The 12,435-nt window shown below is 37.5% G+C and overlaps 1 protein-coding gene and 1 non-coding gene across 2 annotated transcripts in view; one reads left to right on the forward strand and one right to left on the reverse strand.

The window, feature by feature from the left end:
• The window catches only part of LOC115030317 (uncharacterized), a 4,018-nt gene extending 158 nt beyond the window's left edge, over positions 1-3,860 (reverse strand). The window contains 5 exon segments of the mRNA XM_085843502.1: positions 1-350; positions 352-484; positions 652-2,429; positions 3,469-3,529; positions 3,717-3,860. The exon segment at positions 1-350 is cut by the window's left edge and continues 158 nt beyond it. Of these exon segments, the coding sequence (XP_085699628.1) occupies positions 137-350; positions 352-484; positions 652-2,429; positions 3,469-3,529; positions 3,717-3,750 (2,220 nt within the window). The 5' untranslated portion in view covers positions 3,751-3,860 and the 3' untranslated portion in view covers positions 1-136.
• Positions 3,861-7,907: 4,047 nt separating this feature from the next.
• LOC115030318 (U5 spliceosomal RNA) lies at positions 7,908-8,023 on the forward strand. The gene has a single exon (XR_003835900.1). It is a non-coding gene; the product is annotated as a U5 spliceosomal RNA (small nuclear RNA).
• The last annotated feature ends 4,412 nt before the right edge of the window (positions 8,024-12,435 follow it).

Here is a 12,435-nt window from a genome sequence, read left to right on the forward strand (position 1 = left end):
TTTCTCAAATGCCACATCTATTCCTGAAAGGCCATACTTCTGAATACTACCACTTTCCATGGGCCAAGTATTTTCAAACCACCACACCTTTCAAGATCGCTGTAAAGGCTTTACCACATTGGTTATAATCATAGGATTATTCTTTAGTATGTGGTCTTTCATGTAGTTGGAGGTGACTTGATTGTGAATAGGCTTTGCCATATTTTCTACATTTGTAAGATTTCCCTCCAATATGTATTCTTTTATGCATTCGAAGATTACGATGGTGTGTAAAGGCTTTACCACATTCATTATATTTGTAAGGTTTCTTTCCATTATGAATTCTTTGATGACTTTGAAGTTGACCATGAGGCAAAGGATTTACTACATTGCTTACATTCATAGGGTTTCTCTCCAGTATGTATTCTTTTATGTACTTGGAAATAACTTTCATATGCAAAGGCCTTGCCACATTGATTACATTCATAGGGATTCTTTCCAGTATATGTTCTTTTATGTACTTGGAGATAACTATGATATGCAATGGCTTTGTCTCATTGGTTATATTCACAGAGTTTACTCTTTAGTATGTGCTTTTATGTAGTTGGAGGTGACTTTATTGTGAATAGGATTTACTATATTGTCTTCATTTGTAAGGTGTCTCTCAAGTATGAATTCTTTCATGCTTTCGGAGTTGACCATTAGAAACAAAGGATTTACTACATTGCTTACATTCATAGGGTTTCTCTCCAGTATGTATTCTTTTATGCATTTGAAGACTACGATGACATGCAAGGGCTTTACCACATTCATTACATTTGTAAGGTTTCTCTCCAGTATGAATTCTTTCATGTCTTTGAAGTTGACCATTAGAAACAAAGGATTTACTACATTGCTTACATTCATAGGGTTTCTCTCCAGTATGTATTCTTTTATGTACATGGAAATAACTTTGATTTGCAAAGGCTTTGCCACATTGACCACACTCATAGGGTTTCTCTCCAGTATGTGTTCTTTTATGTACTTGGAGAGTATTACTATATGGAAAGGCTTTACCACATTGATCACATTTGTAAGGTTTCTCTCCAGTATGTATTCTTTTATGAATTGTGAGATGACTGTGTCGTCCAAAGACTTTACCACATTCATTACATTTGTAAGGTTTCTCTCCAGTATGAATTCTTTCATGTGTTTGAAGTATATTATGAGAGGCAAAGGATTTACTACATTGCTTACATTCATAGGGTTTCTCTCCAGTATGGGTTTTTTCATGCATTCTGAGAGTACTGTATTGTGCAAGGGCTTTACCACATTCATTACATTTGTAAGGTTTCTCCCCAGTATGTATTCTTTTATGCATTTGAAGATGATAATGGTATGCAAAGGCTTTACCACATTGATTACATTTGTATGGTTTCTCTCCAGTATGAATACGTTCATGTTTTCGAAGTTGACCATGATCTACAAAGGCTTTACCACATTGATTACATTTGAAAGGTTTTTCTCCAGTATGAATTTTTTCATGTTTTCGAAGTTGACCATGAGAGGCAAAGGATTTACTACATTGCTTACATTCATAGGGTTTCTCTCCAGTATGGGTTATTTTATGCCTTTTGAGAGTATTGTGTTCTGCAAAGGCTTTACCACATTGATTACATTTGTAAGGTTTCTCTCCAGTATGAATTCTTTCATGTGTTTGAAGTTGACCATGAGAGGCAAAGGATTTACTACACTGCTTACATCCATAGGGTTTCTCTCCAGTATGGGTTATTTTATGCCTTTTGAGAGTACTGTATTGTGCAAAGGCTTTACCACATTGATTACATTTGTAAGGTTTCTCTCCAGTATGAATTCTTTCATGTTTTCGAAGTTGACCATGAGAGGCAAAGGATTTACTACATTGCTTACATTCATAGGGTTTCTCTCCAGTATGGGTTTTATCATGCATTCTGAGAGTACTGTATTGTGCAAAGGCTTTACCACATTGATTACATTTGTAAGGTTTCTCTCCAGTATGAACTCTTTTATGTCTTTTAAGTTCAATCTGACTTACAAAGGCTTTACCACATTGATCACATTTATAAGGTTTCTCTCCAGTATGTATTCTTTTATGTACTTGGAAATGACAATGATGTGCAAAGGCTTTACCACACTGATCACATTCATAGGGTTTCTCTCCAGTATGTGTCCTTTTATGTACTTGGAGAGTACTATGAGATGCAAAGGCTTTATCACATTGATCACATTTGTAAGGTTTCTCTCCAGTATGTGTTATTATATGTATTTTGAGATGAGCCTTTTGTGCAAAGGCTTTACCACATTGATTACATTCATAGGGTTTCTCTCCAGTATGTATTCTTTTATGTACATGGACATGACTTTGATTTGCAAAGGCTTTACCACATTGAGTATTTTCAGAGGGCTTTTCTCCAATATGACTTCTTTCATGCCTGCAAAGATAATTGGCACATGTGAAAGCTTTACCACATTCACTAAATTGATGATTCTTTTTATCTGTAGGAATTAATCTTACAATTTGGTCTAATTGTAAAGAGGACTCACATCTTAAGATTTTTCACATCCTTTTTCTCTATGAGATTTTTCACATATTTCAAGAGAAATAGAAGAGCTCAGAGCTTTACCACACTGAGTACATTCATAAATTTTCCTATATTGTGAAATATACATTGACAAAATAAACCACGACAAACATAAAAGAATTTCCACAATCCTAGTACTGATAGGGATTTTATGCAGTGTGAGTTTATGGATATATTCCCACTGAAGTTGGAGAACCAACTAATTATAAACTTGTATCACAGTGAGAAAGTTTGCAAATGTGGACTACTACATATATTTTAATTGTTCTGGGAGAGAGAGAAGGTTCTACTTCTTTCAATATCCCTATACTCACATGACTTGTATCCATTGTGATATAGGGTATAACTATTAAAAAAAAATAACAAATGAAAGATTTCCACATTGCATTCACACAGTTTGGCTGTTTGCTCATCATAGATATATGGTATAGGAATTAAGGTTTCTCCTCAAAAACATTCTTGACTCTCATAAACTGCCCCTCTCACTTAAACTTAGCAATGTCACTATATGAGTAATCAGTTTTACTATGGACTATTTGCTTATTAGAAACATATACTTATCACCTAATATATATCTTTGGCAATATGTGAGTGGTATGAGACTAGATTGGCAGTTCTACAGAGTAGCTGTATTGTTTCCTTGTCTTTTCTTTTAGAGAAATGACTTGAAAACACAAATCAAACACCTGACATTGAGGTACATAGATTTGTGAGAATTTAAACAATACACTTAAAGAAATGCCTTTTTTTTTTTTTTAACACTGTTGCTTTTCTTTAAAAGTTCCAGGCCACCAAAAAATAAAAAAATAAAATAAATTTAAAAAAGGTTCCAGGTCACATTAACATTTCTTCTGAGGCAAATTCATACCAACTTGCACATGAAAATTACCTTCCATGTCTTCTGGAACTTTGACAATGTTCTTCAGTGTTTTGGTCTTCCCAATCGTAGCCTAAAATATAGTACCAGAAAATGTATGCTATATTATTGGAAATTAGGCAAATTTAAGTTACTATCTTTAGTAAACCTGATTTATTCACCCCCATTCTTTCTCATTCTCAATTGAAATTACAGAAAAGCATCAATAACAAAGAAACAATTGTTCCCTTATTTTAAAAAAGTGAAAGATTCAGTCTTACCTACAGCTTTGAGGTTCCTGTAGATCTCCAACATCACATCTTTGTAGAGATTCCTCTGTGTAGGATTCAGCAAAGCCCATTCTTCTCGAGTGAAGTTCACATGCACATCATCATAGGTCAATGCATCCTAAAATATGCCATACATGTGTATAACAAAAACCATGATATTGACATCACTGTAAATGTATGCTTCATTGACAATATATTTATATGATTCTGGTGCTTCCCCCACTTATTTCATGACCAAGAAGTTCTAATTATCAAGTCATCTTAGAAGAAAACTGAGTAACAAGGTTCACTTCTGTCTTTGGATAGGACACACACACACACACACACACACACACACACACACACACACACACAGAGAGAGAGAGAGAGAGAGAGAGAGAGAGGGAGAGAGAGAGAGAGAAAGAGAGAGAGAGAGAAAAGCAGTACTGAGCACACATCAGAGAAATTGTATGAACACTTACTAAGTACAAAAAATGATGGGCAAACTGAGCATATTAGTTCATGCCTTTAATCCCAGCACTCAGGAGGCAGAGGCAGGTATATTTCTGGTCTATGCAGGACATCCAGAGGTACATATTAAGACCCTGTCTCCTCTTTAATAATCAATCAAACAAACAAGAAAGATAGAAAAGACCCAGAAGGTTTTACTGGAGTTCCTACAAAGAATTACACATTCATAAGTGTCCCAGTTTAATCTGTAACCGTAACAAGATCTTATTAAAAGGGATGCATCTTTAAACAGATACAAATGGACAGATGAAAATACTGGCAATGTAAATATTGATCCTACATAGGACAGGAGATGGCTCAGCAGTCAAGAGCTCTTGTTGGTCTTGCAAATAATTGGGCTCAATTGCCAATTGTTTCACAACTATCCATTACTCCAAATTCAGGAATTCTGAAGCCATCTTCTGACTTCTATGGGGTCCAGGCATACAGGATGTGCATATTCATGCGTACAGGCAAAATACTCATATTCATAAAAAAATCAAAACAAACACAACAGGTAGGAAGAATGTTCTGCACCAGCAATCCAATGACTCAGAAAGCTCAGGCAGTATTTTTTTTTTAAGGTTTATTTTATTTATTATATGTAAGTACACTGTAGCTGTTTTCAGACACACAAGAAGAGGGCATTGGATCTCATTACAGATGGTTGTGAGCTACCATGTGGTTGTTGGGAATTGAACTCAGAACCTTTGGAAGAGCAGTCAGTGCTCTTAACTGCTGAGCCATCTCTCCAACCCCTCAGGCAGTATTAATGTCATGAATACATGCCATACTGAGAAACAAAATATTCTCTCTGCCAAATTTCAAAATTCACAATGTGGATGAAGATCAACACAACACCATATGCTTGACATATACCAAAACCTAGATTCCAGGCCCATCAGCCAATAATATAAAAACCAATAAACAAATAAGCAAAGAAAAAGCTAGGCATGTTGGCCCACATTTAATCCCAGTACTCTGGAGCCAGAGTCTTAAGTTTGACGTCGCATGTTCTACACACATACTTTCAGGACAGTCAGGGCTACATAGAGAAACTTTGTCCTCAAAACAAAAACAACAAAATTAAAATTATAAAGTTCACCTACTCCTCCCTGAAATTCTCCTAAATGGCTTTAAATTGAGCTTGCAAAGCTCACACGTCTGTATGCATCATAGTGAATGGTTAACACAGTATGATAGAATTCTGTGGAATAAAACTTTTGCATCCTATTTCAGTTGGGGGTTTTCCTTCAGTGATTCCTGAACCCTAACATTATAAGCTCTCCCAAAGAAAGCTTCAAAGTAGAAACAACTGTTCAAAGACATCACCCTATCTGGGAGCTTTTAGACTCAATCAACTGCATTCTGGACACTGTCATCCATGATGAAAATGCACTGAGTTTAACTTCAATGACCCTAATAGTCTGCAGCAGTCCATATATTCTTCAAATATCCAAAGTCTCTTAGGACACTCTTTTTTTCCCTTCAAGATTTATTTATTTCATTTATATGTGTACACTGTAGGTATCTTCAGACACACCAGAAGAGGGCATCGGATCCCATTACAGATGGTTGTGAGCCACAATGTGGTTGCTGAAAATTGAAATCAGGACCTCTGGAAGAGAAAGCAGCCAGTGCTCTTAACTGCTGAGCCATCTCTCCATCCCCTCTTTTGATACTCTTGATTGCTACATCTTGTAAAATCAAAAACCAACTTGTATCTTTCTAAAATACAGAATGCCACTTCCCATTCCAATAGAGAGGAATGTGTACAAGGTGAGAAAAGATTGGACCAAGGCAGGAAACCCAGCAGGACAAACACCAAATCCTGTAGCTCTGTCTCAGACATAAGAGACATCAGTTTCAAAAGGCTTAGATGGCCCTATCCCTGTAACTTCTCATACATCTCTTGGTTTAGTTACTTGTACTCCCTACATGCAGCTCTCCATGGCAAGTGTCTCATAGTTTAGGTATCTCAACATCTTGGTCTCAAAATGCAACTCAGGCTTCATCCTCACAGGTTCATGCAATGCACTCTCACAGTATCCTCCCCCACTGGGCCTCTGACTCTGGCAAACATAGATGGCTGGAACAGTGCTGAATGGAAACCACAAAGGAAGAATCCATGACCTTAAATTTTACATCTTTCTTATTTCCAGAACTTGAGTGCTCCTGTAAAGTTTGGATACTAAGTTGGGATGAACTCCCCCATTCTTGGACCACAGTTGTAGCAGTTTTGTATGAAGTTCCTTCCAGGGATTAGAATCACTTTGCCTAACACACTGTGTGTGTGTGTGTGAGGGGGGGGGGCTCCATTCATTGAAGGCTTAGCAGGAGGGTGTGTTTCTCTTAGGACACCTTCTTAGGCTTTCAATCCTGAATTCAGGCCTCTGTCTCAGCATTTGGCTGCCATTTTAAACTGCCCAGTGCTGGTTTTCTCTACAAGCCACAGACTTTGCATTTATTTTTGCCCAAATTGTTGCTTTTTTTTTCACTGCAGTCTTGAATGAGTTACTAGTAATAACCACCCAACAGATTCAATAATCCATCTAAGAAATACAACCAATTATTTTTTAATTTTGCCATACTCAATTTCTCAGAGCATGGGAAAAATAAGAAAGATTTGGGGTCAAATTACCACACAAATGACCTCAAACTCAATTTTTTATTGTGTCTATTTTCCACTGAAATCCTATGACTTCTGACTGCATTTCTCGAAGTACTCTGATCTTCCAGGTGTTATAAGAACAGCTGACTAAGCTCTGAGTACAGCTTTCTATGCTGTTTGCCATCTCAAGTCCTGATATCTCCCACATTCTTCCAAAGGAGAACATTTTCCAGTTTCTGTCCAGCTACAAAATTACTTTTTGTCTTTTTCTTTTTTTCTTGGTTCTAACTTGCTACTCCACTACTTTGATTGAATCCTCTAACCAAAAGCATCTCAGGTAATGAACAGGTCCACTTGTTTAGTCCTTTCAGATCACAGTCCATCATTTTGGGAGCTTAGGATAGAAACTCAAACTTCACGAAAATAAGGCAAAAACCACGGACAAACATTGTTTCCTGCCTTGCCCTCTTGCTTGGTCACTGTCTCATGCTCAGCTAGCTCTCTTGTAGCTCAGGCCCATTTGTTTAGGGATCCTGCCATCCTCAGTGGAAGAGCCTTCCCACATCAATCATCACACAACACAACCTTTCAGGGACACTGCATCCAGCCATTTTGATGAGGGCATGACTTGAAGTGAGGCTTCCTCAGATGACTGTAGGCTCTAAAATGTTGACCACTGAAGGTAATTAGGACACAGAGACAATAGTATATCAGAAAGTTTAAAAAACCCGAATCAAATGTGTTAACCATATCAATCACTTAAGTAGCAAAACCCCCAAAATTGCTGATTGCAACAACAGGAAGACAGAGTTGCCAAGAAATGAGGAGAGGCAAGCCTTCAGGATCAAGAAGAGGAAACTAAAACTGTTTCCCAAACTATCAAAACTCAAGAAACTCATAGTAAATTTTCAGAAGACAAAAATAGGTGAAGGTCTATCATTTTCCAGAGAAACAACAATATAATTAGATTATAATGAATAAAATCACACAACATAGATGGTACCACAAATAAAAGGAGACTGAAAGACAGACAGACATATAAGTTTTTAAACATCAAGTACAGACTATAATAAAAAAAAAATTAAGACTGGTTTGTCTTCAGCTTGTATACATTTTTCACCTTTTACTAAAGATTTCTGTGGAGAGGAACAACTCTGAGTCTTAACTCAATTTTTTGAGGTCTTGTGGTTACAAGACTAGTAATGGTAATGAAAAGACAGAACGTCCTTTGCTGTGGGTGAGAAGCTGGATGGATACCTATCATGCAAAAACTATTATATAAGAAACTCTCTTAAAGGAGCCAGGCAGTGGTGGCGCACACCTTTAATCCCAGCACTTGGGAGGCAGAGGCAGGCTGATTTCTGAGTTCAAGGCCAGCCTGGTCTACAAAGTGAGTTCCAGGACAGCCAGGGCTATACAGAGAAACCCTGTCAAAAAAAAAAAGAAAGAAAGAAAATTAAGAAACTATAGGCCAATACTCATCCTGTGTACTCTGTTTCTCCTCTTTGCCAATAATAGAAAGTAGATTAGAAGTGGCAAAAAACCCGGTCAATTGGACATAGAAGCAGTCTATGGAGTGGGAAAAGTTTTTTTTTGTTTTGTTTTGTTTTTTTTTTTTGTTTTGTTTTTTTGTTTTTTTTTGAGACAGGGTTTCTCTGTATAGCCCTGGCTGTCCTGGAACTCACTTTGTAGACCAGACTCAGAAATCCACCTGCCTCTGCCTCCCAAGTGCTGGGATTAACGCCTGGCTAAGATTTTTTTTTTTAAAAACCAAATCCACATCTTATAGAGGCCTAATGTACAAAATATATAGAGACCTAAAGAAACTAGGCTTTCCAAAGCAAGAAATTCAATTTAAAAATGGGGTATAGACCTAAACAGAGAATTCTCAACAGAGGAATCTCAAAAAGCTGAGAAATACTTCCTCATCTTAGCCTTCAGGGAAATGCAAATCAAAACCACTTTGAGAATCTTATCTTGCACCCATCAGAATAGCTAAATCAATAATACAAGTGACAACTCATGCTGGCAAGGATGTGGAGAAAGGGGAACAACCCCTCACTGCCTGTGGGGTACAAACTAATACAGCCACTCACTATGGAAATCAGTATTTCCTCAGAATCGTGGTTCCTTGGAACACTGAGAATCCATCTATCTCAAAACACAGCTATACTGCTCTTGGGAATCTATCCAAAAGGTGTTCCACCTTACTACAAGGATATTTGCTTAACTATGTTCATAGCATATTTACTCATACTAGCTAGAATCTGGAAACAACCTAGAGGTCCCTCAACTGAAGAATGGATAAACAAAAAAAAAAGTGGTACATTTATACAATGGAGTATCACTCAGCTGTTTAAAAAAATGACATTGTGAAATTATAGGCAAATGAATGCAACTAAAATAAAAAAAAACAAAAACAAAAACCAAAACCCACCCTAAGTGAGGTAACCCACACCCAGAATGGCATGTATTCACTTTTAAGTGGATGTTACTTATTAGGTAAATAATACTCAAGCTGTACTTCACAAACCCAGAGAGGCTAGGTAAAGAGGTGGGCTATAGGGGGGAAGCACAGATCTCTTTCTAAAGGGGAAATAGAATAGTTTCTGTAAATAGACTGGAGTTTGATGGGAACAGGAGTGGGAGGGATCATTTGGGGGGGATGCAGGGGTAAAGCACAATGCAGGGAGTAACAGCTGGAATTAGGGGTCATTTGGGGTTAATGTAAAAACCCAGTACAACAGCAACTTCCTGGATGCTATAGGGTGACCCTAATGAAGACTCCAAGTAATGGAGAATACATAGTCTGAACTGACCATCCTTTCTAGACAGCCAGCACTTCAATGTTGGAAATGGGTTACATTTGGTTGAGCTGTTGGTCAATGTGGTTCCTTTGAGATCCTCAAACAATCCATGCTGATGCTAGGACAAAACTTTGCTCTCAGATAACTGACAGCAGTGCCCCATCAACGAGGATAAATTCCACACAATTCACTGAATGTAGAAATCAAACTGGTGTAGGCTTGGAGCTTTGACCCCTATGTTCTAGTCTCTTTGAGGAGAGAAGGTACTCTACAGGCTACAGAAAGAGAAACTTGCCCCCCCCTCTCCTGCCTTACACACACACACACACACACACACACACACACACACACACACACACACCTACAATTGGTCCTTTCTGCAAGATGTGCTGGGACATGATGGTAACAAACTTGGTTGAGTGGCCAACCAATGTTCAGTTTAACTTGAGACCCTTGACATGAAAGGGAACCCATAACTAACTAACACTGACTGGATATGTAGGAACCTTACAGAAACTTAAATGACAAGCACAGAGACAGCATGGGTTTGTGCCAGGTCCTCTGCTAATACGTTATGATTGTTAGCTTGGTGTTTTTGTTGGACTTCTAACAGTGGGAGCAGGTATAACTGTGACTCTTTTGCTTGATCTTGAAACTATTCCTCCTATCAGGTTGCCTTGTCCAATATGAAGGCTTTCACATTTTCTTTTTCTATCTTGTTTTATCCTATTAGACTGTCCTCTCTTGGAGGTCTGCTCCTTTTTGAAGAGGAAATGGGGTGAGGGGGTGTTGGATCTTGGGGAGAGGAGAATAGGTGAAGTAGGGAGGGATAGCTGGGAAGAGTGTAGGGAGGAAAGACAGTGGTCAAGATATATTGTATGAGAGAGAATCTATCTTCAATTTAAAAACTAATTCAAGGGCTGGTGAGATGGCTCAGTGGTTAAGAGCACTGACTGCCCTTCCGAAGGTCCTGAGTTCAAGTATCAGCAACCACATGGTTGCTCACAACCATCCATAATGAGCTCTGATGCCCTTTTCTGGTGTGTGTCTAAAGACAGCCACAGTGTACTTACATATAATAATAAATAAATCTTCGGCCCAGAGTGAGCAGAGGTCCTGAGTTCAATTCCCAGCAACCACATGATCACAACCATCTGTACAGCTACAGTATACTCATATACATAAAAGAAATTAAAAATTAATTCAATATTGCTTAAATGAAAATGCAAAAAAGGGAAGCAATAATGAACAAAGAAAAGCAGTATAATTTGTGATAGACACAGTTCTCATTCTGTTTTTTTGTAGATGGTGACCATCACACAGGAGTGTAAAAATATCATCTTGGGGGAGTGAAAATATGGAGTGTAAAAAAAAAAGTAATTAAAAAAATCATCTTGGAGGCTTACTTTCTCGTTCTGATAATCTAGACCTAGTCCTGGAAGCCTCTAGCTCTGTACAGTCTTATCTAGGTCTAGAATGTTTTGGGCATCTGAGATTTAACTGCTGAATAAAATCACCCTTTCTTTTTCTTTCTCAATTTTGTCTGGCTGGTCAACTCAGCTGTTCTGACTTAAACTCCTCTTCATGCTAACTGATTCCAACTGCTTCTTTCACTTGTGACTGAATTGCTGTGCTTGGCCTCAAATGAACTCTAGCAATCTGTTCTCATCTTCTGGCACATTCTCATTCTCTGGCTCATTCTTTCTTTACATGTCTAGCATGTTCTCTCTTTAGCCTGTCTCTATAAAACACTCCAGGTAAAACTGCCTCCTCTCACCCTCTGAGCTGCTTCCTCTTATGTTGCCTCTCTTCTCTCTCTCTTCTCTTGAGAGTTGGGCATATCATATTCTGTCAGATCTTTCCCAGATTCATCATTTTGTTAGCCACTCAATTAGACATTGCTTTCAAACATGAGTGCTTCTTTCTAAAACTAACTTTATCTTGATCACTTGGGAGCAAATGTGTGTACTAAGGGCTAAGCAACGACACAATTAGAAGCACCCCACCTCCAGTAAATTGGGTTGGGCCCAGTCTGTATCTGTGAAATCAGAAGTTTTGTTCTCAGCAATGTGAAATATATATCATGTAGGAAACAAAAGCAGCCATTTTCTTGTGTTAGTTTTCACTAGTTTGGAATATGAAATTACAATGCTTCTCATTTCATTACAAATGAATACTCTTTAGTGTTTTTTAAGAAAAATTAATGTTTGAATAACTATTCAATAAAAATAAAATGTGATGTTATACAAAATTGTAATTATATTTATATTATGTATTATGAATAAATAAACTGATGTATAAAAAGTCAAATGTTTAAACACTTTCCCAAAGCAAAAATGAAAGTGTTACCATCTAAGATAAGTTACTTAATGCAGAGAAAGAGATGAGTCAGTTATTTAAGACTATTACATCTTTGTTCAACTGTAATTTATCATTAGAATTTAATTCAAACAAAACAGTCAGTCTGTTTCTTAAACTCATTTTCTACTTTTTCATGCAATATGATTCATTGGCAGAAAGCTCTCATGCCATCCAAATAAGGCCACTTTCTGCATTTTTACAGTATACTATAATACCACATTTGCTTCCCATCTATAACAACTTTTGCTACAGAAAACTTGGTATTTCATTTCTCTTCTCCACATAATGTTCTAAATAAACACTAGAAAAACCCTTTGAAGGAGATTGCTTTAGCTAGATTCTGTGCTTTTTGCCCTTCTGTAGGAATTTGGCAGGAATCTGACATTGAGCTAGGGAGTGGAAGTAGGCTCAGGCAGGAATTTGATTTTGGGCTAGGACTTAG

The sequence above is a fragment of the Mus caroli genome, unplaced genomic scaffold, assembly GCF_978045245.1.
Source record: "Mus caroli unplaced genomic scaffold, Mus_caroli_1 scaffold_10, whole genome shotgun sequence".
Classification (NCBI taxonomy): Eukaryota; Metazoa; Chordata; class Mammalia; order Rodentia; family Muridae; genus Mus; species Mus caroli.